This window comes from Rhodofomes roseus (genome assembly GCF_022264815.1).
Source record: "Rhodofomes roseus strain CIRM-BRFM 1785 chromosome Unknown C8Q71scaffold_9, whole genome shotgun sequence".
Lineage (NCBI taxonomy): Eukaryota > Fungi > Basidiomycota > Agaricomycetes > Polyporales > Fomitopsidaceae > Rhodofomes > Rhodofomes roseus.
In genome coordinates this window covers 641,997-665,358 of record NW_025952965.1, presented here as the reverse complement: position 1 = coordinate 665,358, position 23,362 = coordinate 641,997, and the positions used below count along the sequence as shown (strand labels likewise).

Genomic DNA, 23,362 nt, shown 5'->3' with positions numbered 1-23,362 from the left:
TTCAGGCCTTCAGGCTGGAAGTACAACTAATGCAAACATTGTCCATCACTCAACGCATGCCATCGATACGTTTCAGTCTAACGAATTCGGTTCACCTGTCACGCGCCAAAGTTTATGCCATTGCAAGAGTAAACGGTCTGTTATACAACACAGCAAGCAAACGACTTGGTCCACCACTCAAGAGCAGTCAACACTCTATACGACACACGACAGTCCATTTCTACCACCCTCCGTCTCGTGCCCAGGTATGGACTAGAAGTGCTCCTGCAGGGAGAGTCAGAAACGAATGCAGACATAGAGGGGGAGGCTCCGACTGACCTTGGCGAAGCTGAAGTTGATGTCCTTCGTGGTCTCAGCGACGGTCGCCTCCTTGATGGCCCTCGCAAGCACAGTCGGACCGCAGAAGTACGTCTGAAGAGCCGCCGCGCAATCAGCAAACGTCAACGCATCAAACGGAAAAACGGCGAGACGTACGCCCACGTTGGTCTTGAGCTGCGAGTTGATGCCAGGCAAGTATTGGCCGACCTCGATAGCCTGGCGCATCCGGCTGTAGATCGTCTTCCAGTCGGGCCTCCCGAACATCGTGCGCGTGCGGAGCAGCGTGAGCGGGTCGTACTCCGCGCCTGCGTCGTTCACTGCGATGTTCCAGAGCATGTCCTCACTGATCTTCTGTGTGAGGTAAATGTTGATGCGCAAGAAGTTGGCTGGAACCTGCGCTTAGCAACGGTCTGCATATGGCCTGATAAACGATAACTCACGGTCAATCTGAGCCTCCTCGACCTCCTGGAGGAGCGTCTGGAACCACCCGAACGACGGAGCATCACGGCACACCCAGAAGAACTCCACGCGCTTCAAGTTCATGAGCGTGCCCTTCTTCTGGCGGTACCAGATGTGCTTCAGGATAGACGCGAAAGGCGTCACACCTAAGAAGGGCCATGTTGAGTAAGCATGCAACAATCCGACCAGCAGTCCACGTACCAATACCGGCACCGATGAGCACCGCAACCTCGACGTTGAACACATCCTCAGCGGGAGCGCCGTACGGGCCATCAATACGGACCTCAGGCAGGTCCCGCGAGCCGCTGGCAAGCTCAACAAAGTTGCCACGGGTGCCGTAGCCATCCTCGTCCTTCTCCTGACCGGCCATTGCGGCCTTCGTCATAGCCTGGACGACAGACGGGCCGGCGCCTAGACGGTCTCCAAGGCCGAATGTCCAATCGCCGACCTGACGGATATGGACGGAGACGTACGGGTCCTCGGGCGCAGAGGTGATAGTGAACTGACATCGCTGTCAGCGGGCATGATTAACAGCAACCGAAACATGGCTTACGGGGTGCCACTGGTAGCTGGAGATCTCCGGGATGTTGATGAACAACCACTGGCCAGCGACATACTTGAAGCTTGGCTTGATGATACGGAGCTCCATAGCACCTGAGACAGATTCAATCAATGACATTCTCCCCGCAGATGCATGTCACGTACCGCTGGGGTGTACGAGCACCTTGGACAGCCGAGTCGCCCTCCTTGCGCGGATCTCCCTCCACACACGCTCAGCAAAGTACGCGATGCCCGGCCAGATCGTCCAGCGCCAGCTCTCATAGCCCAAGCAGAACTCGGTGTTGTAGAACGGGAACGTGTATGTGTACGCAGGTTCGACGGAGTCGCGCACGAAACAACCGGTAGCGTGCGCGTAGAGCCCGATGAACCAGAAGAACGCGAGGTGGTGGGTGTACCAGAAGGCCTCGAAGCACTGGTGGCGGACCTTGTGGTGCGCGGTCGTGTACATAAGCACCATGATGAGGAGCATGAAGTGCCCTGTGATACCGCCGGGCTGGGTGTAGTGGATGTCCAGAGCCTTCTCGACACGGACCTCTGAGAACGGTTGTCACGGTGAGCATGCCTGGCCCGCAGGCCGATTCCCATCAACAAAAGTATGGGATACGCACGGGTGCGCTCGACATTGAAGAAGTTGACGTAGTGGGCAGTGGTGTGCACCATGGACCAGAAGGCCAGCGCGTACGCGACCTGCCTGTGGAACCAGATGTTCTCATCCGCGGGGAAGAGCCAGGCGAGCTTGGGACGAATGATACGGATGACATTGCGCAACATGGGAAGGAGGATACATCCCCCGAGGAAGGCGAGGGTCAGGCCAGCACCTCGGGAGACCCAGACAGACCACTTAAGGCCGTTGAGTGCGGCGAGCTTCTGGTTCCTTTCCTGCACGCAAAGACTGGGGGTAAGGTTGTGACTGGGACAAAAGGACGCCGTCACTGACCTGGGAGAACCATCCGTAGCCGAAGAAGAATAGCTGGAGGCCGTAGAATAGGACATTGAAGATGAGGCGCCTCGGGGTGAGGAATTCGCGGCGGAACCAGCTCTCGGTCATTGTCGTATGCGAGAAGGGGACAGGTCAACTGCGGCGGTATCCGGTACCAAAAGAACTAGTGCGCAGGCCGGCCAGACGAGCGAAGAAAAAATGAAGGACAGGTCTCAGAGGAGACTAGACGGGAAGGGAGAGAGAGGGATGGCGGTGGCCGAGACGAAGGAGAGTAGGGATGAGATATAGCGCGTGTCGTGAGGCCGTGGCCATGGCAATCCGTATCGGGTCTCCACTTCATTTGAGCAACCCCAGCGCTTGGCTCTATTGCCCCCGCCCCGAGCATTCTGGCCGTTCCTGACGGGTCCCGTCCATTGTGCTGTGATACGCTGATCACACGGCAGTGGCACCAACAGCCAGCTGCTGCCCAACCGCTCGCAGGCACCTCCCGACCGCCACCCCATCCCGTCGCTGGCTCAACGACGCTCAGTCTTTCCCAGCCCAGCCGCGGGCACGTCGGGCACTCGCTAAAAGCACCGACGACTAAAAGCACCGACGCATCAGCGACGCGTATCGTCGCCTCGAATCGTCACGCGTCATCACCTGCGAGGCTGCGGCGCGGCCCTCAGTCGGAAGGCCTCACATCGCTGCGGGTACGGGCCTGTCGAGATCAGAGGCCGCACTCCCATGGCTGTCGCCCCGGTTGCGTGCGAGCAAGTCCACTTCCAATGATACAGCGATGCAAGAATAGCACAAGGAAACAATCAACATGCAGTCCATACCGGGCCCGGACACAATCACTACCACGCCGCCGATCGCGCGCACGCATGCCTACCCCTCATAGCGGTACGCGACCATGGCCTCGATCCGGTGCACGTCAGTGCTGAAGTTCCTCAGCTTCACCTGCTGGCTCTTGCTCGCCTCGATCGCCAGCGGGTCCGTGTCTACCCACTCGTCCGCGGGCACGTCCGCCGACTCCGTCGTGTACGTGAGAATGTTGAACACTGTCGGCTCGTCAATGACCGGCAGAAATGTCACTGTGGAGACGATTTGCTTGAGGATGTTGCGGATTTCTGCCTGGATCTCCGCTTCCGGCTTGACGGGAGCGCTGTGACAAAGGGCTAGATGAACAGGCAGTCCAACAACACAGCAGGCACCAAACGACGCACGGCTCTGACGTATTTGTTGGTTGCTCGACGAGGTTGATGTCAAACACCCATCGCTCCAGCGTTGTCCGGGAGTCTTTGGAGATGATTGCGAGTACGAGTTGCGTAACAGACCCGGTCAAAAGCCACTCTAGGGATAGACTTAGACACGGTCGAACAGTGAGACCACAACCGCCTCACTATTTACTTGTTTAAGGATTCTGCGTTTTCGTCAGCGTTCTTGACCACCGCAGTAACACGACAAAGGACATGCCTCTCCAGGTAGTTCTCGAGCGCCAGATCTTGAGTAACCAGAACTGTCTGGCCATACTTCTTGACCATGTGGAAGTCATCAGCGGGGTACACGCCTCGCTGGAACAGTATCCTGGCAACAGAAACATGTACACAGGTCAGCTCACACGGGACGATCGCCGACAATGGCTCGGACAAACGTGTTTGCAGCAAACTTGAAGAATTCTGTAACGAGGTTCGTGGATCCCTTGAGGGTAATCGCCTGGCGTGTCGGTGCTTGTTTCGTAGGCGCCATGCTTGCTGCTGTAGTTTTGGCCGTCAATAACGTCGTGGATGTAGTGGCGGTGTGCGAGTGGCGATCGGGTGGTAGGACGCGAACCACACGCGTCGCGTCGTTAATTGAACCATACCGCGTCAGTCACGTGACCATGTCTGCAGGCGGCTGGCACAAGTCATTGTTCTGCCCAGTGCCCACACTCTGGTACATAGTGTCCTCACTTGTCTTCGTGTCATAAAAGTCAACAGTCATCACCAATTTCCGTGCTCGATGGCTAGTCATCCACTGAGAAAATGACTTGAAACAATCTTATTAATGAGTCTGATGCAGCGAGTCGGCATACATATGCATGTCATACAAATCCATATTGTAGAAGAAAGAAGAACCCCCGATCCGCTATAGCCACGCCTTCAAGAGTAGATGATCAAGGCATCGGGGTCCAAATCCATGTCTGACTGGTTCGACCCGTCGTCCGATTCGTAGTCCGAGTTTGTACCGAGGTCCATCGTCACTTCTCCATTGTCTGACGAGGACTGCAGGTCCATGTCCGAGTCGATGTGCGCCGTGAGCATGTCCTCGAGCATCGCCTCTTCCTGCATCTCCTCGTCCTCGCCTTTCGGAGCTGAGGCAGACTGAGGACGAGCGACAGCCTTCGACGACGACGCCGACGAAGACGAGGCAGCTGTTGGACAACGAGCGCGAGGGTTCGGGGGTACTGACTCGTCATCACTTGAGTCCGATGTGAGCGTGAGATCGATGAAGACAGCTTTGGGCTTCGACTGTGCGACGGTCTTGCGCACGTTGACGGGAGTGCGCACTCTGGCAGGCGACATTCGGGACTTGACGACAGGCGACATGCGGGATTTGACAGGGGTGCGCGATATGGTCGTCTTGACTTTGACCGAATGGGATCCTGTTCTACTCTTGCTAGTCGCCTTGACAGATGTAGTGACGACCTGATATGTAGCTATCACATCACGAAGTGTCGGTAAAAGTATGAGCGTATAGGCCAGATACGCGATCGTAGGACGGTACGCACAGTTGGAGGGACGATCTGCACGGTTAGCATAGTTCTGAGAACCAAGAGGAACGGCATTCCGACGGAGAGGCTGCCTCGCCAGCTTGCGCCTCTTGCGATCCTCCTCGGCTTCGGCACGCATGCTGTAATCGTCGCATACGTATGGCCTTGCCCTCTTACCGTTGGGCAGCCTTTGACTGAGAACGAAAACATAAACCCGAGAGAGCAGCCACCAGAGTCCAGCCAGTCTCACCATTCGCGGAAAGCCCTCTCTGCCACAGCAATCAGGGGTTTGTAGATGCCTTGAACCCATTCACAGAGCGGACCGAAGCCCTTCTCGAGGTAGTAGGCGCCCAGGACAGTTTCGAACAGGTCAGCCGTCGCCTTGACTTCCGGTTTGGATTTGTTCGAGGCGGCTGACGCGCCCTCGCCAAAGTCCATCTTGGACAAGGCTCTCAGGACCACATCAGGGACCGCCAGGATGTCAAGCTTCTCGGCCACTTTCGTGAATACGGCATTAGAGTGCAGGACGCCACGAACATTCTATCAGACGTTGAGTTATATCTTCGAAGTCTTGACGAGAGTTGGCCGTTGGGTGCGTACCGTGTACAGATGGGGACTTCCGCTGGGTATCTGTTTGTAGAGAATCGTCCCAATCGTGGCGTACATGAGAGCGTCGCCCAGGAACTCGAGGCGCTCCCTCTCCATGAGGGCGGAATTTGCGAGCAACCTTGCCCATGTGGCGTCCGACAGAGGAGGCAGAGAAGCGTCAAACTCGGGCCTGCGGATAGCTTCGACTACTGCATCGAAGATGGCCCTGTGTAGTGCTATCATGGTGTCAGGATCACCAGCGACCAGGAGACGTAGAGTATGTTGAGAAAAGAAAGGACAGACGAAGAGGGAGAGACCGATAGAGATGCCTAGCAGGTTGTGGCACAAGTGGCACCGTCGAGGCTAGTCCGTAGTGAGCCTTGAGGCTTGAGGCCGGGTGCACTAGTCTGGTGTGTGGTAGGATGCAAGTTGAAGAGGGAGTGCGTCCGGATTTTGACCAGGACCAAGCGAGCGCGTCGAGGGCGCACGTGAGAGCCTGCCACAGACGCGTTCGGATTCTTGTTTTCCATTACATCGTGGCGTCCTGCCCAACGCTTTGCCCCTCCTTCCCCCTCTATTGCGTATGTTTTGACCGCTGCCGCCATCATCCCGGGCATAAAGGCAACAATGAACGGCCACGCTGAACCATCCTCAAGCATGCTGGGGGCATCCGCAAGCACGACAGGCCGACAACTCCAGGTCGCGCCGAAGCCCATCCCCGCACTTGACCTGCCCGCGCTCCAGAACGCTAGTCGCGTCCTACAGGAGCAGCTTCACAAGGACGCACAAATTTTGCCGGACTTAAATGAACTACTCACAGTTCGTACGTCGCATTGATCGCGCTGGTGTCGACGCGTCCACCTGACACCCTCGAGCAGCAGGCGTACCATCGTCCGCGTCATACAGTGTCTTTCCGGATGATTTCCGCGTCCCCTTCCAGAAGAGGAGGCTTGTTGGTATCCCGGAGGGGCTATTCCAATATTACAATAGTACGTCTTGTCTCATACATATACACATCCATGTTCATACCTCCGCAGCCACCAGCGTCACCTCACATATGGGGCTGATGCCTGAAATCGAGCGTGTATGGATCACGATTGACCATAACTTATTCTTGTGGGATTATGTTGAAGGGTGCGTGCTGTGCCAACATCGGCCGCCGTGGGTCTGACGCTACTCACCCAGCCAAGAGCTGAGTTCTTTCGTGGACCAGCCTGATGTTATAACACACGTCGCCCTCGTCAAGCCTAAGCCCGGCGTCTTCATAGACGAGATCACGTCTCTCCTGGTTATATGCACACCTCTCACCGTACTGCTCATTGGTGTCTCCACCACGCCAGTCACCGGGCCCAACAACCGTCCGCGCAAGGACATCAGGATGTACGCCACTGACATGTCGATACCTTGTGATGTGGAGATGACGTCCGTGTTTGGGACCGACGGTCGCATCTTCATGTGCGGCGTCCAAGATGGATGTCTTTATGAGTTGCATTACCAGGAGAAGGAGGGATGGTTCGGGAAGAGAGTTCAGATCATCAACCACTCAGTTGGAGGTGTGCAGAGCCTCATTCCCCGACTGTCTGCACCGAAGTTGGAAGGTGTGCTGCCCACTACCACGGTTGAACTTCACTCACTCATGTCATGTAGACCGCATCACATCTCTTGTTGTTGACAATTCTAGGAAATGCTTCTACGGGTTGACGACGAAGAATACCATCTTGGTGTACAGCACGAATGGCGAGAAGAGCGTGCAGCATCTTCAAACACTCTCCAACTTGTACAAGGCCGCACAAGACAAGGCGCCTGGTTCACCTGCGTTGACTCCTCAAAACTTCCAGATCATCTCGCTGCATGTCATTGATGCATCAGAAGCTCGATCCGGAGTCCAGCTGATGGCGATGACTACGAACGGTGTTCGACTATACTTTGCGCCCTCCTCTGGATTCTATGCGTATGGCTTCGCGAGTGCTAGCGGTGCTCCAACTAGCTCGCGTCCACTTCAGCTCATGCATGTGCGCCTTCCGCCTGCGAACCTGCTGCATCCGGACGAACAATCAAACCCGTATCGGCCTTCGGCCTCCAATTATGGGATGTCGCAGGCGCCGCCACCGTCCGCCTCACGACCATACATTGTCTCTTCCCTTGAGAATTCGTGCTACGACGCCGGACTCACCGTCGCTGCCCAGCCTGGCGATGTGGACGGCACCGACTTCGTTTTGTGCATGTCTCCCGACGTGACTCGAATTGGCACACTCGGACAACTCCACGGTCCCTCGCCTCAACAGCAGAACCCACAATACGCAAACACGTCCTATGGAGCTGCCCCTGGTCCCAGTCGACCACCGCTCATTGAACATGCTACTCTGCTGTCGATCCCCGGACGGACTTGGGCTATGGCACCTGTTCCTCGAAGTGCGGCTGCTGCGGCTGTCGCCGGGCCGTCCATTACACCCGCTCCAGTAGTGACGAGCGAGCTGGCGTATCAGTTCTCTGAGCCGACCCGGCAGTTCATGATCCTCACGAACGTCGGGCTGACATTCCTGGCCAAGCGAAGGTCGTTGGATTACCTGAAGGATGTCATCGAGGAGTTCCAGATCGAGGGCAACGCTCAACCGCTCATCGAGTTCCGCGACAGGTGAGCAATTCCCTACGTTCTCGCGATGCACTACGGTCACTCACGGAGTGCAGCTTCGGTCGAGATCAGACGTGCGCGATGCTCTTGGCCATTGCGAGCGGGAATACCTTCTTGGACCCTTCTGAGCCGTCCCCGCTAGGCAACATCAGCACTGTGAGCCCCGAGATTGCAATGGTCGCCAAGCAGGCTTTCTACGATTTCGGCGAGCGGCCGATGTGGTCAGAGCGCGTAACATATGGGACGAGCAGTGAGCGTTTTCCTCCATGATCCGGATCTTTACTGACTGGTCATCAGCTGAGGGATCTGGGACGTCAATCTTCAGTGGCCGGCGTGAGGGTCTTGCTATGTATTTCGCCCGATTAGTGAGGCCATTCTGGAAAGCCAGGTTGACTGCACCGGGGTGAGTGCTTTGAAATCATCTGTCGGTAGCGAACGCTAACACATCTCTATGGATAGCGCCTCGGGCCTCAGTGTACCTGACGATGTCCTGATTACTACCCAGAAGAACCTCTTCGCTTTGAAAGAGTTGCTGGACACAAATCCTCACCTCTTCCACTCTGCGCCAGGGGACCATGCTGGTGCGCGATCAACGACTGCCAGTGAACAAGAGGCCTGGAAGGTATGCCAGTCACTATAGTCACCCTGCCGGGTAACTCAAAATCGCCCTCTCGCAGGCGGAGCAAAGTTCAGTTTCCCAACTCACGTCTCTCCTTGGGCGGACTATCGAGGCGATATCCTTCATACTGCTGCTCAGCGACCACCGGCTAGGGGAGCTAATCCGACAGTGAGTCGCATGCATCCACTCGCGGGAACATCGCTCATTGAGTTTGAGCAGATGCGAACCTGACATCCAGCGACTCGTCACAAGTATGACCTTCGAAGACTTGATCACAGACGAGCAGGGCATCGCATCATCTAGAGCCTTGGTCAACGTCGTGATCAACCAGCAGATTGGTCAGCAAATCAGCGTGAGTGTCTTCATGGATTCGCAACTGAAGGCGCACTACTAAGTGCCAACGCAGGTGGATACTGTCAGCGAGGTCTTGCAGCAACGATGTGGCTCATTCTGCAGTGCCGACGATGTGATGCTCTACAAGGTAGGAGTATCTGCATCTCGAGATACATCTTGTTCATCATCTGCTGTAGGCAAGGGAGAACATCCGCAAGGCGATAGAGACGCGGAATCCTGCAGAGCGTCAGACTTGGCTTGGCGAGTCGCTAAAGTAGGTCTGCCCTGGTGTCATTGTCCTCGACACTCACATTCTGGGTAGGCTCTTCATGAAAGGCGCTCGCAACCTCGATTTCGAGAAGCTTCGGGAGATTTGTGGCGACTACCAGCAGCTTAGCTATGCGAAAGGTCCGTGGCATGTCTGTCAATACTCATCATGTGGTACAAACGATGAAATTTTGGACAGGCTCTGTGGAACTGCCGTTGCACTGTGCGCAAGCCTATGATGCCGATGGCCAAGGCCAGGAACACTGGCAAAGTGGCTGCCCTGCTAACGACCCTCGTGCGAAAGCATGGGAGCGGCGGTTACACTGCTATCAGCTGGTGCTGGACTCGCTGTCAGTGTTCGAGCAGCGGTGTCAACAGCAGAACATCTCCGACGAGGCCGAACGTGTCCGGAGTCATGCCTACGAGCTCGCATTCGAGGGCGAGGACGAGATGTTCCACTCGACGCTGTATGACTGGTTGATTGAGCGGAGGATGGCAGATGAGTTGCTCGAGGTACGTAGGCCGGATCTGCTTGCATGAACCATGACGCGACTCTCGATCCCCAGATGCGCCCGGCATATCTGGAAGCACATCTTAGACGGCATCCTCTCACGGTGTCCAAATTGCAACTACTCTGGCAGTTCTACGTCAAAGACGGCCAGCCATTACGGGCGGCAGAGGTGCTGGCCGCGTTGGCAGAGTCAACCGAGTAAGCTGGCTGTGACAGCCAAGAGCGGAAATGCTTGCTGACATCTACTTCCAGCTTCGACCTCCCACTCGATGCACGGTTGGAATATCTCACACTGGCAGTTGGCAATGCGAAGTCTCACCCCGTCTCCGCCGGGAGCAGACAAGAGACGGCGATCGCATTCCTCACAGACTTGGAAGAGAAGCTTGAGGTCGCTCAGGTGCAGCTTGAACTCCTCAACACACTCATGCCACACTTCAATGATTCGAGCGAGGCTGGCGAGAAGGTCAGGCTGCTATCCAACGGCCTCATGTCGATTACAGAGGTGTGCACTTCCGGACATGCAGCCGCCGCATGACTTCCTAATTGTCGTTTCAGCTGTATCAAGATTATGCCGTGGCATTTGACCTACCAGCCATCCAACTGCTCGTCCTTCATGTCTCTGAACACCGAGATGAGAGTGTCGTGCGCCCTATCTGGAACAGAATATTCGAGGAAGGTGAGGCCTGTCGTATGTAGTTGCAACGGCTGAGTTGTTGATGATGCCTGAAATTCATAGCCATCGACGACGCCGATACCGACGTTGCTGCCGACCGGATCGTGTCGAAAGTGGTGCCCCTCGGGCAACGGTTCTACCCATCAGAGAGCGCGTTCCCATTACGTGAGCAGCTGTTTCCACTCGTACATTGGGTTGAGGTCTGATCAGGACTTCAGGACACGTCGCCTCGTTGTTGGTGCGCTTCAGCTTGGCCCACAAAGGCGCGCTCCCGTATGGTTGGTCACCTCGAATATTGGTCCAGTGTGGTGTGCCATATCCCGAAGTCTGGGACATCCTATACGAGATGTATGAGTCTCAGGTGAGCCCTCTTACTAATAGTATACTCGAGACGCAAGCTGACGCAGGCCCGTTCGCTTCGAAGATCCCGCCATTCAACGAGCAGGCGAACGTGCAGTCCATCTCCTCGGACATCGCTGTGCTCCTCACAGACTGGCTGGAGGATGTCAAGCGACCACAGTCCGCCGCCTCTCGCAGCGAATTCCCCGTGTACCGCATCGACCAGGCGGTCGACCAGTATCTTGCCGAGCTCAACCCGAGCCGGACAGAAACAAAAGCAGCGTATGAGACTATCAAGCGCCAGTTGCGGCGGAACTGGTGATTATGCTGCATGTTGTACAGTATGGATATGCATCGGAAGTTACAATAAATAACACGGACTATACGAGCATGCAAAGATTCGGTACAATGTGAACTAGATCCAGCGTCCATGAAGGTGGAAGGTTTGAGTCAATGTACATCGTTTCAGTTGACCTCAAGGATCACGTCCTCCGCGCGCAAGAGAAGCTGCTTGACATACTTCTCTGTAAGCTTGTACACCTTGTACAGCGCTCTATGGCGAGTCAGTACGGTTCAAGGGATAGTGAGTATAATCAGCATCGTCGGACTTACCTCGCGGCGCCCATCAGAACTACAGCTAGTATCAGGAGCATCATCATGTCGCGCGAGTCGCGATTCCGAGTGTAACCTCTGAGGCGCAGCCAGTGGAATGGCAAGGGGACAGAGAGCAGCATGTGTGCGATGGAACCCGCACCAACAACGGGCAGACCAAGCAGGAAGCGACGCACAAGGCGTCGAATCAATCGTGGAGGCTTCGCGGGTGTGCGGATCTGAATGGGCCGGGCTTTGCTCCGCGAACCCTGGAGGACTGCCTCATCAAGCAGCCTGTCGTCGACAAAGATGCTGACGGTCGCTCTGACGAGGTTCTGGACGACCTCGAGAGGATTGTAGAAGCCATAGAAGAAGACCGTCGAGTCTCCATCGTCGGACAACAGTGAAGTCGTGACGAAGGAACTGCATAGCACGATAATGGTGAATAGAAGGGTAGACATCGCGGCGATGACGACTGGTACGAGTGTGAGGTGGTGCGTAAGAAAGACATTGTACCTAGCACTGACCTGGATTTGTAGCAATGCCTACCACTCGAGTACGGGCAAAGTGGTACCTATACCCGCATTGAGGACACGAATAGAATGCGCTCTGGCTGGCGGCTGCGTTCCGCCACCGTTGGAGGCATTTGACATGCACATGCTATGTCGGGGGGCAGTGTTAGGCACAAGCACATCTGCATAGGCGGTAGGAACGCTTACGCTTATAGTCCCCTTGCATAGACAAGGCCGAATGAGTCGTCCGAGCTGCGGGTCCTCGCCCTCGAAACATATCCGACACTGTTTCTCGCCCTGTGTGTCTGAGTCTGCCATACGTTGTTACCTGTGGGCTCAACAGCGGATATCGCGTGTGCTCAGTATGAGACCGGAGAGATCTGCGGGCCTAGAGATGAAGGCATGAGGAGACGGAAGACGCGGGAGGCTGAGTCGACGAGATGATGCAGATCGACCGAGCACGGCCGGCCCCCGAGCGCGCTGCCCATCCGCGATCACGTGCGGCACGCGATGTTCCCCACACCCGAGCGTGTCAGTCTTTGACTCTTTGTGCATTCCACTCAGCCAGCCAGCTTCATGTCCTCGAACAATCTCACCGACCTCTTGAGTGCTTTTCTACAGCAATCCAACCCCCAGCTGCTACAACCACAGCAGGCCCATGACGTCGCGCTCGCCGGCTTCCGACAACTGCTTGCACACAACGGTGCGGGGAATACGAGCCACCCACTGCCTAGTTCTCAGCTCTCCTACCAACCCGCCCCAACAATTCAGCCAGCCAATCTCACTGGAGGACCTGCGATAACATCATCCGATGCGCTACGACTGCTCACCCTACTCCAGCAAGGGTCACCGCAGTCGGCAACTCCCAGTAGTACGACCCCTTTCAACTCGCAGCCTCCGAGCCAGAGCACTACACTTGACAAGGCGGTGGGAGCCTTGCCTGACGATGAAAGGATTCTTGTGAATACCTTGTCGACTCGAAACCTCAAGGGCTGGACCGTTCGAGAGGCACTGGAAGCCTTGCACGGGGTTTGTAGTAGCATTCACTCAGTGGTCACTCCACTGACATGATTGTAGGTCAACAACCATACTGCCAGTTCATGGAAGGATTATTTCCTTGAAAACTACGAACGTCTTGCTCTGCATATCCCTCTCGCCAACGAGGAAGAGCGGCACGACGAGTCCCTGTCGGCTGCTACCCCTAGGGGAAGGACAGCCTCAAGGACTTGGGAGCGCTCTGCTAGTGGCCCTTCGAAGCCACCTGCGCGCCGTCATTCTGTGACTCGCTCGAGACGGGACAGCCAATCTCGAGGACAATCGGATTCTCGTGCACGTCCCCCTCGACATGTGCGTTTCTCTGAAACACCGTCGAGATCCCCTACACCCCCTCCCTCGGACAGTTCAGTCTCAATGAATGGGAAAAGATTCACGGAGGCAGAGGAAGAATTCCTCATCAAATCGGTCAGACGGCAGCTGAACAAAGATCCCTACGTCTCTTTCGCGCAGATGGCGAAGACGCTTGCCCAAAAGGTGAGGATAGATCTGTTCGCTATTCCATTTGCTCACCGTCTGAACTAGGCCCCAGGGCGGTCAGTAGACTCCTGGAGAGGGCATATCACCATGACTAGACGAGCAGATGTCGATCGCATGATCGCCGATGCCCGAGACAATCACAAGAGGGATGACCGGGACGAGACGTCAAGGACGTGCAGAGGAGATGATCGACGGGACTTGCACGATACGCCTCAGAAGATGACACGCGAGACTGGTGAGACACTCCGCGAAAGGTGCCGGAAAGTCTGCCTGACGTATCTGCCAGGCGATGACGAACCCGACACGGATGAGGACATCCTCAGCATGGGGGTGTCGGGCCAGCCATTCACGGAGGCTGACTTCCGCATGGCTGCTAGATATATTGCATCAGTAGCAAATTGGGACTCCACACCTTCCACCATCGCGCGATGGTCCGACTTCGCAATTCAGGTACGTGTTCATCGTACAGAGAAGGCTTGATCTCTCTCTCTGTCTATGTCTCACTATCAACTTTCAATGCAGCACCCGCAACGGGCTGACAAGTCTTGGGCGCAAGGCTATGTCAATCACCACCTAGGTAAGCTTCGAGCCTTCTGTGACGAGAGGTTCGCCGATATTCATTATCCATATCAGTCATAGATAGACTGGTGTCGAAGTATAGGGCACGGTACGCACGGCGCAAGGAAGAGTTTCTTCAGACCTCGCCCCGGGTGGACAATGCAGTCACGACAGCATCTTTGCCCCCGTTCCACAAGGCTAGCAAGCGTATCCATCAAGATAGTATTGAGGCCGATAGCGGAGAAGCGATCGTGAGCGGGAAGCGTCCGAGAGATTCCTACTAGGATCAATGGGCTGACACTGCATACCACGTCAATTTGCTTGTCCTCATATACTTCCAGTCATCCCCAGCATGCGAATTAACAACCCACTCCCTCAACTTACTGTGGGTTCTCCCTTAACTTACGTGAATCCTCTTCTAGTGCCACGTACCTTAGATCTTGAGCCGGGACCCCTACTGTATTATATATTGTGCTCGGTACCGGTGCGGTATGGTATGTTTAGAGCGTTATGGAAGTAAATATGCCAGTGTTCCAAGCTTCATAAGACGTAGTGCAATGTTCTCTTCTGATTAATATTAGTCGTAGTCGTCGGAAGTCCTACTACTAGTGCGGCCACTATCAAGCCACTACGTATACGTACGTACAGCGATCTGAATGAGATCTTGAGATCCCGCGAGTCCAAGCGGCTGCCCGTGCCTTCGCACATCAACAGCTGCAGTGTCTGCGGTGTCCTAGTGCCAGGCCTCTGAAGTTTGGAGCATCCGAGACACGACGATACTGCACAGAACAGGGCTTGCTAATCTGAGTCACTGTCTTCAGGGAGGGAAAGAAACCTTGCTATCGAAAAGTTGGCACACGCCTTCGCCTTCAAGTTGTATGGCCTCGGAATCATCTAGTAGCCACGGACATGTGCGCCTTGTAGGAGCTGTAGCAGGCGTCGGGAGCGGTGAGTTGCCGTCGTGTGGCGCAGTGTTTGCGCAAGAGCTAATTACAGCTGGCGGTCTTGCTCGTCTCCTCCTCCGATAGGATTAACAAAGGTGGGTGCCTAGAAGGTCACAGTTGCAGGCATTAGTTTGGCAGACTCAACCACTTATATGGCATAGGTAGCAGTTGGACACGGGTAAGAGTGGACACTTTCTGGGTAAGTCAACCTTCAAGTTGACGTCCAAACGGTTCAATTGCTGCAGCTAAGACCGTTGGCCTCGACGTTTTCTAGACATTGTCACCGTGACTGCACAGTTCGTAACACGTATGCAGATTCGATACCATCAAGACACGACTACAATGTTCACCCCCTGGTACTTATCGCGGAGCTGTCGACTGCATGCTCAGGATCGTGCGAAATGAAGTACGTGGTCCACTTCCCGCTACTAAGCAAGCCTATGCTAATTCATTCTACCGCCAACCAGTCCATATTCGCACTATACAAGGGTGCAACTCCACCAGCCGTGGCCTGGGCAGTCATTGACTCTGTCCTTCTCGGCTCATTGCACAACTACCGGCTGTTCCTCACCAGGCATGGGATGACAGAGACAGTACCCGAGAGCGGCACTCAAAGGCTTACTATAGCGGGGCATACGGTTGCAGGCCTTTTCGCAGGACTCACAAGGTAATGACCGCCTACTCCTCTGTTATCGGCGCGGTGACAATCTGTGTCAGTGCGTTTCTGGCGACGCCCATGGAGCATCTCAAAGGTCAGAGTCCTATGTTTCCCCTCCCGGATAATGTCGCTGAAGCTCGTAGAATTCCAGTCAAGCTGCAGATGCAATCCCAGAGGTCTGTAGCCGACAGACTGTATAAGGGGCCTATCGACTGCATCCGGCAAATCGTACACAGTCAAGGCGTTCCTGGACTGTGGACGGGCTTCACCGGTAGCCTTGCCTTCCGGAGCAATTTTGCCTGGCTCTTCGGGTCCTACGAGGTGAGAGTGACTTTCACAGACTTACCGTCGACCGCTAATCGATACACTTGAACGTACGTACCAGGTCTTCATGCGTGGATTCTCGAGACTGCAAGGAACGGCGTATGAGGCGAGATTGTTTTCTTCGCCTGAGATCATTTATCGAGCCGGCGTTCATCTGTCAGATTAATACGCCGACGGCGAACTTCCTCTCAGGAGGCCTGGGCGCGTTCGCGTTCTGGATCATGGGCATCCCAGCGGATAATATTAAAAAGTGCGCGTCCTCTCTTCTAGCAACTGTCCGGCACGCTCACATCATATCACACGACGTTGTACTGCGATCCGTCTGGTCAGTCGAATGATGGCGTTGCCTCACACAGGCGCGCGGCCGTCGTTCCTCGCGACTGTCCGTCATATACACGCGTCAGAGGGATTCAAGGGCTACTATCGTGGCCTCGGGCCCTCCCTGCTGCGTGCATTCCCCGTGAACGCCTCTGCGCTCTGGGTCTACGAAGGTCTCATGCGCCTCCTCGGTGCCGAGAAGGTGAGCAGCAGCCCGATCGACGAGAGAAGTCATGATTGTACTGAGATGGCAAAATCGTGATGTGACAATAGACGAGGCATTGAGCGGGGAGACAGTTGGCATCATTCTCATGTAGCTGCGGTCACTCACCCTCGTTGCTATGAGAAACATGAAACTCTTGCACAATTCACACCACGGATCCCTGCACCGCTATTGCCAAGGAATACTCACTATCTGTTTCTGTCCAAGTCAAGTCCAAGTTCTGCATTTTCTTTCATTGCGTCTCGGCTGTCGAGCCACGAGCTCAATAAATACCCGGTCACTCCAGATTCGGCTCCCCGGCCTCCATAATGAACCCGCCAAAGTCGAGATACAGGTTAGTCAAGATATGGACGCGGCGCAGCATATACAGAACAACAACGCCGTCACCTCCGCCAAAGCTTAGCAGGATTCAACCACTGCGCGATGTTCCCTCTCTTGCCTCGCGCCCCCGAGCGCGCGTCAGCCTCTGCCTGCTCGTCATCAGACAGCTTGATCGTAGTCGAGAATAGACCCTCGAGCCCGGTTGGCTCTTCGGGTGCGAAGAATCGCTGTGGCCGCAGCCACGAGCCGTCATCGTGGTAGCGAGCCTGCCCATTCGGCATCTGTGCTTGCTTCTGAGGGGACGGTATAGTGGGCGACCAGTCCATCGCATTTGGGTCTCGTCTCCGAGAGTCGCCTTCGTCGTCGTCATCTGTGTCCATGACGGTGTCTTGCCATGCGGCGCTGTCAGGTGTAGGTGTCGTGGGTTGGTTCAGGAACGACGGCATGCCGAAAATGGGGTTGGATGGCCCTGGTTGGAGGACAACGGGCTTTGAGGAAAGACTCAGAGGCGCGAGGAAGTCGGGCTCGATCGCCGGCGTGGCACCTCGCGAGGTCGGGGCCGACGCGAGGGATTGCATGCCTTGTGAGGCCGCTTCCGTCAGACGGACCGGCGGCGGTCGTTCCAAGCGAAGCGTCGTCAAGCACCGAATATAGATCTAGATGGTTTGTTGGTGAGGGAGTTGTGAATCATAAGCGGGGCACTCACGATGATTTCGAGCGCGAGGAATGTCGTACAATATCTCCTAGTGAGCGGTGAGTCAGGATCCGTCCATGGTTGCACTTTCTCCCATTCGGGCTTGAGCCAGGACATCGCGAGAAGAAGCGCGGTGCCGCATCTGGATAGCCAGGCTACCACTTGCAGAAGCTATGCAAGCACTTATCAACTGGATAGGTTCCACTAAAGAGCAGCACATACGTTGTGTTCTCTCTTGCCCCTTTGCCGTACCATGCGCCCTTGGAATGCCGCCCTCTTCAGGTTCCCATATGTCGGATCCCACGCAGTCCAGAGAATGGATAGCAACGCGAATAATGGTAGACCCGGTCTGATGCTGTCTGGCACAAGGAATTCGGCGTAGCCAGATGCAACTACCCGTTTCCTTTGGGTCAGGCAAGGTGCCTGAAAGCTTGATTGTCTTACCTGATGCATAGAAGGCCACCGTACACATGAGGCATGCGTACCAAAGGCATCCTCTGATTCTCCATAACGTTATTTGCCTTGTGAGCCTATCACGGTCACGTTGGGTTCGAGCGACCTGGCGTCGCTGTGGGTTACTGGAGCCGAGAAAGCCTCCGAGGGCTCGTGTACGGGCCATGTTGTCTCGTCTACGGATTTCCTCCTCTACGGCTGGCGCACAGTCGGCGCAGACGGGTGGGTAGCGTGTCTCAAGGGAACGGCGGTACTCCGGGAGCATAGCCGCACGGTTCTCGTATTCACGATGCTGAGGTTGGGCACATGAGAAGGGCAGTGCATAGATTGCGCAAAACAAGTAAGGCGCCGCGACATTGGTGCACATGAGCTACGGATGGAAGGTGATGTAACGACGTACGCACGTCCGGATGTGGGAGGTAGTTAGATAGAAGGTTGGCTAAGAGCATCTGGTTCGTCTGGCATGCATGACAGAAGGGTGCGCTCCCATACATGCTTGGCAGTCGGTCTTTGCGCGGAGAAGCTGTTGAATGAAGGGGCATGGTGAGACTGGAAACCGTTGGATATGTAGCTGTGGTATGTACCTCTTCTGGCAAAGGATTTCGTGTTGAGGTTCTCATCGTGCATTGCGGGTTCGTCCGAAACGATCTCGCCGTTTGTATCGAACCGATTCCAGCATTCGCAGTGTGGGCATTGGAAGGACCGGGGATTCCGGGGAGCTGGGATGATAGCTGACTGGCAGAAGAAGCAAATTACAGAGTTGTGTTGTTTGAAGATCTTGGACATGGGTCTTGAGCCGGGGGAGGAGGAGGAGGATGCGGAGGGAGTGGGAGTCGCCGCTCACGCCACGAACGCGCGCGCGATGTTGTTGCCTATTTTGCACGCGAGACGCGTCCCAAGCGCGCGTGCATGACGCGCTGAGTGCTGCGCGCAGCCTCCGAGTCTGCGACCGCGATGTCGACTGCTGCAGGCCCGTCTGCAGTCCGCGGCGACATCACTCTCCAGCCATCATATTTTACCTCCTCGCTCTACGTCGAGCCTCTTCGTGAGGACATATCAAACCTTGTCAACCTCTTCGCCGAGCGGTACGTAGAGACATGGCCGCCAAATCAGCCATTTACGCTCTTCAAGCGCCTCTGGTCAGAACAAGGATGGTGCTGGTTGCATTTCAAGGTGCTCGATGCTCGCGCAAGGGAGGCCTTCATAAACGTCACCCATAGGCTGCTTGTTGGTGCGAAAATCACTGCATCTTGGGTTGTATGCGTATTTATTTGCTTCCGCAGAACGCTTGGCAGACGGAGAGCCTCCGCTCACCCGGGTGGTCGTTCTCTTCGCGCTATACACATTCCACCTCAGCCAACCGGCCACTCAAAACCCGCCCATTTATTCGGTAGGGCACATCGCCATTCCAATAGGTACGTAAGTCATCCCGTCATCGTAGAATGCCCCCTGACATTATGTTAGACATTTATGATGCACTCCTGAGCCTACCGTCGAGCCTCACCAATCCCGAGCTACTTCCCCTTCAGCCGTACATTACCTACGTGCTCAAGGCGCTCGAGGAAGCGTTCCATATCCTGCCACGGACCGAATTGCGCCCATACAAACCGAGCATCTTGCCGCGAGAATTGTTCGTGACGGAGGAACACGAATCTGCCGTCATGGCTGCTCTAGCTGGCAGTGCCACGATGTCAAACGCGGGAGGCGGTGTATCCAAGAAGAAAGGCAGACCGTCACGGCGTGACAAGCAAAAGAAAGCGAAAGATGCGCTAGCTGCCCTAGAGAAGTACCTCGAGAAGAACACGACTACGCTAGCTCCTGAACCACCCCCCTCATCACAGTCTACAGCAGCCGCGGATCGTCTGCTTACGACTCATCGCATGGTCGCTCACCCTCCCAACGCGACACGCGAGCAATATCGTGCATACAAGGCGGAAGCCCTGGGAATGCTGGACCCCCATGGTGCGGGCCCGATAACGGAACACACGCGGGGAGTAAATGCCGGGCAAGAGGCATTACAGCGTGCGAACGACGCTGTCCTCGCACGTCTCAAGATGATCGATGAGATGGCCGCTGAACAGGGTTTAGAGGTGGGCGGTGAAGGTGGGGAGAAGACAGGCCTTGCGCGCGTCGAGCGCGCTGTGCAGCACCTCCGATTGTCGGGCGACCCGTCCGGGAGCGTGGGCATCCTGGGGCTGCTGGAGGGCGCGGGCCTGGACGAGCGCTGGGAGGTGTGACCCGAGTGTGACTGTGCCGGGGCGGGGTCGGGCGCGGCGATCTTACGCCTGGCGCGGCGTTGGAATCCCCGCTGCCGGAATGGACTCAAGGTATGTAAGGCCCCGTGAGGCGTCCTGGGCGCGTCGAGAATGGTTGGAGACTGACTTCGGCAAAAGCCAGGGCGGACGGCTTGAACGTTCAGATCACAAGCATCAATGCCAAGTCCAGCGTCCTCGGTCTCGGTACCCCTGGGAATTGACCGTGACAGGTCCGCCGCTCGATCAGGGATGGTAACGATACACAGGTGTTTATTGCCGCTTCAGAAGGACAGCCTAGCACGCGTTGGCCCATATGCCACATATGAGCACCTGTTCGGGCGGTGTACAAAACCATGCTCTGTCCGAAATGCGGATCATACGCGTCTCTCCCGCTGCCCCGTCTGTTGTCCTCGATCTGTGGCCCTTGACCAAGGTCCTCCCCAGCGATGCCCCTCTCGCGCAAGCCTCCCCTTGGTCCTGCTCACCCTGCCTCTCCTTCGCACACCGCTCTTTTGACTGCACGACCACGACCGAGCCCCCAACAGGCTGCATATGGGCAAGCGCCTAACTCGGTTTGTGCGCTTCTCGTGATGCCTTGATACCGGGGCTCAAGCTGGAATGGCAGAGTCGATTCTCCTCGCAGAGCGTGTCGTCGTCAGGGGTGACTGAGAAGGTTCGCCCGAACTTGAGAAGCATGATAGACTATTTGACGCAGGATTAATGAATGACTAGTTTAACCTCTCGCCCGATCCGCGGTCGTGGAACTCAGCTATCGCGCCGGGTATTGCGGAAGACGACGACTACATCCACAATCCCGACCCACGGAAACGAGGCAAAGACCGAGATTGGAACATCTTCACCTGGAGAGGTCTTGTGAATATTGGCAGTTTAGCAGTCCTTTTCTGTGGAATCCTCGCGCTCTTGTAGGTGGTCTCGTAGTGATCAGCGACCGTCCTCAAGCTTACGTCGTCGCCAGCGCTGGATACCCCATCATCTCTCACTTCACGCAGCATAAGCAGTCGAATAATGGTGGCTTCAACGTGGGCGGCATCAACGCATCGGGCCAAATACCAACGTTCATCGGCGGTTATGGTCTCATCGATCCTGAGACACCACAAGAAGTACGCACGAAGAAGGACTACGTGAACGGCAACGATTGGCAATTGGTCTTCAGCGACGAGTTCAACACTCCGGGGCGGACGTTCTGGCCGGGCGACGACCCGTACTGGGAGGCGGTCGACCTGCACTACTGGCAGACGGGTAACTTGGAATGGCTCGACCCCACGGCTGTCACGACGAAGGACGGCGCGCTCGAGATCACGATGTCGGAGAAGCCGAAGAATGGCTTGAACTACACGAGCTCCATGATCACGACGTGGAACAAGTTCTGCTTCCAGGGCGGCATGCTGGAGGTCAACGTGTCGCTTCCCGGTGCTCCCAACGTCGTCGGCCTGTGGCCAGCTATATGGACTATGGGCAACCTGGGGCGTGCAGGCTACGGTGCGAGTCTTGAGGGTATGGTGAGTTCGCGTTCGGTCTGCAGTCCCTACAATCGCTTATCTCGTATTCAGTGGCCATACTCGTACGACACGTGCGACGTAGGCACAGTTAAGAATCAGTCGCTGGGCGGCGTCCCTGACAACCCGGCCACCTTCTCCTGGTTGCCTGGACAGAAGCTCTCGCGGTGTACATGCCCAGGCGCATCTCACCCAGGACCTCTGCACGATGATGGGACGTACGTCGGACGGTCTGCACCTGAGATTGATGTGTTTGAGGGCTCGGTACGTAGCACGTCGGTCGCCTCCAGCGTGTCACTGACCTTCCACCATGTGCGTAGTCTGGAGGTGGTATTGGTCAGGTCTCCCAGTCTGCACAATGGGCGGTATGTCGTGACCTGGCTTGTCGACAGTACGGGCTTGGGCACTGATGCGCAGTTTGCCATAGCCGTTCGATTACAACCATCAGTATCAGAATGGCTCGGATTACATCGATATCGCAGACTCTAGCATCACGAGCCTGAACAGTTACACCGGTGGTTCATACCAAGAAGCGAGTTCCGGTGTAAGTAACACAGGTGAGGACTCTGCCCTTGGTGGAATTGGGTGTTGTTCATCCATGGTAATGCATAGTTCAAACTGCCTGGGAACTTGGGGGTGGTGGATATTCGATATACGGCTATCAATACGAGTATGGTTTCGATGACGCGGTAAGCTATGTGTCACTTTAAGGCATTCAGGATAAACTGACACATGGAACGCAGTATATCACCTGGGTCTCCAGCGGCGTAGTGTCGTGGTCGCTCAAGCAGTCTGCTGTCGGGCCAAGCGATAAAGTTGACATTGGTCAGAGACTGGTTTCGGTGGAACCAATGGTACGTTCTCTTGACTTCTGTTGGCTCTGGCTCTGAAGGAGTACTTTCTTTAGTACATCATCATCAACTTGGGTATATCTGAAGGCTTCGGAGGGTTCGTTGATGTTGCACACCTTGTGTTCCCGACGACGCTGCGCGTGGACTACGTTCGTGTCTATCAAGACCCGAACAACATCAAGACCAGCTGCGATCCTCCCGACGCACCGACCGCAACCTACATCAAGGCGTATGTGTCTGGTCATAACTGATGTGGTGGCGGTACTGATAGCAGAATCCATACAGGTATGAGCCCGCGTACACAAACCCGAACTACACGGACTGGCAAACACAGTATGGCGAGCCTTTCCCAGGGAACCACTGGGCTGGAGATTGTTGAGCTTTATGACGCGATGGACATTAACGGACTGTATGTATTCGTATACTATTAGTGTAGTGTGTGATGTCGCCGCTATTTCTGAGTTGCTTAATGGGATTAAGTTGGCCGTTCGTAGCTTCCGGTACCTCGTCGGTCGCGTTCCAGACTCCTGCACCACACGCAGCAGGGCGCAGCCCACTGGCCTGTCGAGCTTCGCAAGCCGTCTTCGTTGGAGGTCGCTCGTCGCCAACGGCCGCTTGGACCGGCATCTGCACATG

At 55.7% G+C, this 23,362-nt stretch overlaps 11 protein-coding genes across 11 annotated transcripts; 5 read left to right on the top strand and 6 right to left on the bottom strand.

The window, feature by feature from the left end:
• Positions 1–98: 98 nt before the first annotated feature.
• C8Q71DRAFT_757091 (NADPH oxidase) lies at positions 99–2,635 on the bottom strand. Its single transcript, XM_047923658.1, has 9 exons — positions 2,276–2,635; positions 1,947–2,217; positions 1,483–1,872; positions 1,331–1,431; positions 979–1,279; positions 759–923; positions 475–704; positions 319–411; positions 99–264 (listed from the first exon to the last, which is right to left on the bottom strand). Exons 1-9 carry the CDS (start codon positions 2,384–2,386, stop codon positions 253–255), a joined length of 1,674 nt encoding a protein of 557 aa, XP_047779348.1. The 5' UTR covers positions 2,387–2,635; the 3' UTR covers positions 99–252.
• Positions 2,636–2,716: 81 nt separating this feature from the next.
• On the bottom strand, positions 2,717–4,119 carry C8Q71DRAFT_757089 (mitotic spindle checkpoint protein MAD2). The gene is made up of 5 exons (XM_047923657.1): positions 3,915–4,119; positions 3,737–3,847; positions 3,664–3,683; positions 3,487–3,613; positions 2,717–3,425 (listed from the first exon to the last, which is right to left on the bottom strand). The coding sequence occupies exons 1-5, from the start codon at positions 4,007–4,009 to the stop codon at positions 3,149–3,151; spliced, it is 630 nt and encodes a 209-aa protein (XP_047779347.1). The 5' UTR covers positions 4,010–4,119; the 3' UTR covers positions 2,717–3,148.
• Positions 4,120–4,277: 158 nt separating this feature from the next.
• Positions 4,278–5,207, bottom strand: C8Q71DRAFT_757088 (uncharacterized protein). Its single transcript, XM_047923656.1, has one exon. It carries the CDS (start codon positions 5,149–5,151, stop codon positions 4,402–4,404), a length of 750 nt encoding a protein of 249 aa, XP_047779346.1. The 5' UTR covers positions 5,152–5,207; the 3' UTR covers positions 4,278–4,401.
• A 51-nt stretch (positions 5,208–5,258) lies between these two features.
• Positions 5,259–5,843, bottom strand: C8Q71DRAFT_707452 (ribonuclease III; the record flags this gene model as incomplete). The annotated part of the gene is made up of 2 exons (XM_047920563.1): positions 5,259–5,552; positions 5,613–5,843. 2 exons carry the CDS (start codon positions 5,841–5,843, stop codon positions 5,259–5,261), a joined length of 525 nt encoding a protein of 174 aa, XP_047779345.1.
• Positions 5,844–6,135: 292 nt separating this feature from the next.
• Positions 6,136–11,528, top strand: C8Q71DRAFT_589063 (nucleoporin). The gene is made up of 20 exons (XM_047919553.1): positions 6,136–6,423; positions 6,479–6,589; positions 6,638–6,734; positions 6,786–7,198; positions 7,248–8,235; positions 8,289–8,479; positions 8,530–8,635; positions 8,692–8,854; positions 8,910–9,019; positions 9,071–9,203; positions 9,258–9,332; positions 9,382–9,458; positions 9,507–9,592; positions 9,651–9,964; positions 10,018–10,160; positions 10,215–10,464; positions 10,518–10,638; positions 10,699–10,800; positions 10,854–10,996; positions 11,060–11,528. Exons 1-20 carry the CDS (start codon positions 6,228–6,230, stop codon positions 11,294–11,296), a joined length of 4,056 nt encoding a protein of 1,351 aa, XP_047779344.1. The 5' UTR covers positions 6,136–6,227; the 3' UTR covers positions 11,297–11,528.
• On the bottom strand, positions 11,417–12,523 carry C8Q71DRAFT_589041 (zf-C3HC4-domain-containing protein). The gene is made up of 4 exons (XM_047919552.1): positions 12,285–12,523; positions 12,093–12,225; positions 11,587–12,040; positions 11,417–11,527 (listed from the first exon to the last, which is right to left on the bottom strand). The coding sequence occupies exons 1-4, from the start codon at positions 12,393–12,395 to the stop codon at positions 11,440–11,442; spliced, it is 786 nt and encodes a 261-aa protein (XP_047779343.1). The 5' UTR covers positions 12,396–12,523; the 3' UTR covers positions 11,417–11,439.
• A 107-nt stretch (positions 12,524–12,630) lies between these two features.
• On the top strand, positions 12,631–14,781 carry C8Q71DRAFT_757083 (uncharacterized protein). The gene is made up of 6 exons (XM_047923655.1): positions 12,631–13,106; positions 13,155–13,607; positions 13,656–13,845; positions 13,897–14,060; positions 14,133–14,187; positions 14,244–14,781. The coding sequence occupies exons 1-6, from the start codon at positions 12,654–12,656 to the stop codon at positions 14,450–14,452; spliced, it is 1,524 nt and encodes a 507-aa protein (XP_047779342.1). The 5' UTR covers positions 12,631–12,653; the 3' UTR covers positions 14,453–14,781.
• A 72-nt stretch (positions 14,782–14,853) lies between these two features.
• Positions 14,854–16,876, top strand: C8Q71DRAFT_757076 (mitochondrial carrier). The gene is made up of 11 exons (XM_047923654.1): positions 14,854–15,116; positions 15,197–15,207; positions 15,274–15,290; positions 15,428–15,518; positions 15,580–15,779; positions 15,830–15,864; positions 15,922–16,091; positions 16,156–16,200; positions 16,256–16,344; positions 16,425–16,614; positions 16,686–16,876. Exons 1-11 carry the CDS (start codon positions 15,047–15,049, stop codon positions 16,695–16,697), a joined length of 930 nt encoding a protein of 309 aa, XP_047779341.1. The 5' UTR covers positions 14,854–15,046; the 3' UTR covers positions 16,698–16,876.
• Positions 16,877–18,950, bottom strand: C8Q71DRAFT_757070 (Ima1 N-terminal domain-containing protein). Its single transcript, XM_047923653.1, has 6 exons — positions 18,688–18,950; positions 18,508–18,626; positions 18,095–18,395; positions 17,873–18,042; positions 17,663–17,821; positions 16,877–17,612 (listed from the first exon to the last, which is right to left on the bottom strand). Exons 1-6 carry the CDS (start codon positions 18,887–18,889, stop codon positions 17,019–17,021), a joined length of 1,545 nt encoding a protein of 514 aa, XP_047779340.1. The 5' UTR covers positions 18,890–18,950; the 3' UTR covers positions 16,877–17,018.
• Positions 18,688–20,605, top strand: C8Q71DRAFT_588925 (uncharacterized protein). The gene is made up of 4 exons (XM_047919551.1): positions 18,688–19,334; positions 19,387–19,518; positions 19,568–20,430; positions 20,497–20,605. The coding sequence occupies exons 1-3, from the start codon at positions 19,058–19,060 to the stop codon at positions 20,338–20,340; spliced, it is 1,182 nt and encodes a 393-aa protein (XP_047779339.1). The 5' UTR covers positions 18,688–19,057; the 3' UTR covers positions 20,341–20,430; positions 20,497–20,605.
• A 199-nt stretch (positions 20,606–20,804) lies between these two features.
• C8Q71DRAFT_857484 (beta-glucan synthesis-associated) lies at positions 20,805–23,105 on the top strand (the record flags this gene model as incomplete). Its single annotated transcript, XM_047927418.1, has 11 exons — positions 20,805–20,930; positions 20,984–21,031; positions 21,091–21,281; positions 21,335–21,878; positions 21,930–22,139; positions 22,196–22,240; positions 22,303–22,432; positions 22,488–22,564; positions 22,619–22,729; positions 22,783–22,955; positions 23,012–23,105. The coding sequence occupies 11 exons, from the start codon at positions 20,805–20,807 to the stop codon at positions 23,103–23,105; spliced, it is 1,749 nt and encodes a 582-aa protein (XP_047779338.1).
• Between the last annotated feature and the right edge of the window lie 257 nt (positions 23,106–23,362).

Bases quoted from the DNA above. Each gene is read 5' to 3' on its own strand.
- C8Q71DRAFT_588925 (XM_047919551.1), top strand. From the start codon at position 19,058: ATGTCGACTGCTGCAGGCCCGTCTGCAGTCCGCGGCGACATCACTCTC. The intron at 19,335-19,386 runs GTGCGAAAATCA...TTGCTTCCGCAG, and splicing joins CACCCATAGGCTGCTTGTTG to AACGCTTGGCAGACGGAGAG. The intron at 19,519-19,567 runs GTACGTAAGTCA...ACATTATGTTAG, and splicing joins GCACATCGCCATTCCAATAG to ACATTTATGATGCACTCCTG.
- C8Q71DRAFT_757083 (XM_047923655.1), top strand. From the start codon at position 12,654: ATGTCCTCGAACAATCTCACCGACCTCTTGAGTGCTTTTCTACAGCAA. The intron at 13,107-13,154 runs GTTTGTAGTAGC...ACATGATTGTAG, and splicing joins CACTGGAAGCCTTGCACGGG to GTCAACAACCATACTGCCAG. The intron at 14,188-14,243 runs GTAAGCTTCGAG...TATCCATATCAG, and splicing joins CTATGTCAATCACCACCTAG to TCATAGATAGACTGGTGTCG.
- C8Q71DRAFT_589041 (XM_047919552.1), bottom strand. From the start codon at position 12,395: ATGGCAGACTCAGACACACAGGGCGAGAAACAGTGTCGGATATGTTTC. The intron at 12,226-12,284 runs GTAAGCGTTCCT...CCCCCGACATAG, and splicing joins TATGCAAGGGGACTATAAGC to CATGTGCATGTCAAATGCCT. The intron at 11,528-11,586 runs GTAAGTCCGACG...GACTCGCCATAG, and splicing joins GTTCTGATGGGCGCCGCGAG to AGCGCTGTACAAGGTGTACA.
- C8Q71DRAFT_757091 (XM_047923658.1), bottom strand. From the start codon at position 2,386: ATGACCGAGAGCTGGTTCCGCCGCGAATTCCTCACCCCGAGGCGCCTC. The intron at 924-978 runs GTACGTGGACTG...GGCCCTTCTTAG, and splicing joins GCTCATCGGTGCCGGTATTG to GTGTGACGCCTTTCGCGTCT. The intron at 412-474 runs GTACGTCTCGCC...GCGGCTCTTCAG, and splicing joins AGCTCAAGACCAACGTGGGC to ACGTACTTCTGCGGTCCGAC.
- C8Q71DRAFT_757076 (XM_047923654.1), top strand. From the start codon at position 15,047: ATGGCCTCGGAATCATCTAGTAGCCACGGACATGTGCGCCTTGTAGGA. The intron at 15,780-15,829 runs GTAATGACCGCC...AATCTGTGTCAG, and splicing joins CTTTTCGCAGGACTCACAAG to TGCGTTTCTGGCGACGCCCA. The intron at 16,345-16,424 runs GTGCGCGTCCTC...CCGTCTGGTCAG, and splicing joins CCAGCGGATAATATTAAAAA to TCGAATGATGGCGTTGCCTC.
- C8Q71DRAFT_757089 (XM_047923657.1), bottom strand. From the start codon at position 4,009: ATGGCGCCTACGAAACAAGCACCGACACGCCAGGCGATTACCCTCAAG. The intron at 3,614-3,663 runs GTGAGGCGGTTG...GTCTATCCCTAG, and splicing joins AATCCTTAAACAAGTAAATA to AGTGGCTTTTGACCGGGTCT. The intron at 3,426-3,486 runs GTGCGTCGTTTG...CCTTTGTCACAG, and splicing joins CCAACAAATACGTCAGAGCC to CGCTCCCGTCAAGCCGGAAG.
- C8Q71DRAFT_757088 (XM_047923656.1), bottom strand. From the start codon at position 5,151: ATGCGTGCCGAAGCCGAGGAGGATCGCAAGAGGCGCAAGCTGGCGAGG.
- C8Q71DRAFT_589063 (XM_047919553.1), top strand. From the start codon at position 6,228: ATGAACGGCCACGCTGAACCATCCTCAAGCATGCTGGGGGCATCCGCA. The intron at 6,424-6,478 runs GTACGTCGCATT...ACCCTCGAGCAG, and splicing joins AAATGAACTACTCACAGTTC to CAGGCGTACCATCGTCCGCG. The intron at 10,161-10,214 runs GTAAGCTGGCTG...ATCTACTTCCAG, and splicing joins GCGTTGGCAGAGTCAACCGA to CTTCGACCTCCCACTCGATG.
- C8Q71DRAFT_757070 (XM_047923653.1), bottom strand. From the start codon at position 18,889: ATGTCCAAGATCTTCAAACAACACAACTCTGTAATTTGCTTCTTCTGC. The intron at 17,822-17,872 runs GTATGTGCTGCT...GTGCTTGCATAG, and splicing joins GGGGCAAGAGAGAACACAAC to CTTCTGCAAGTGGTAGCCTG. The intron at 17,613-17,662 runs GTGAGTGCCCCG...CAAACCATCTAG, and splicing joins TCCTCGCGCTCGAAATCATC to ATCTATATTCGGTGCTTGAC.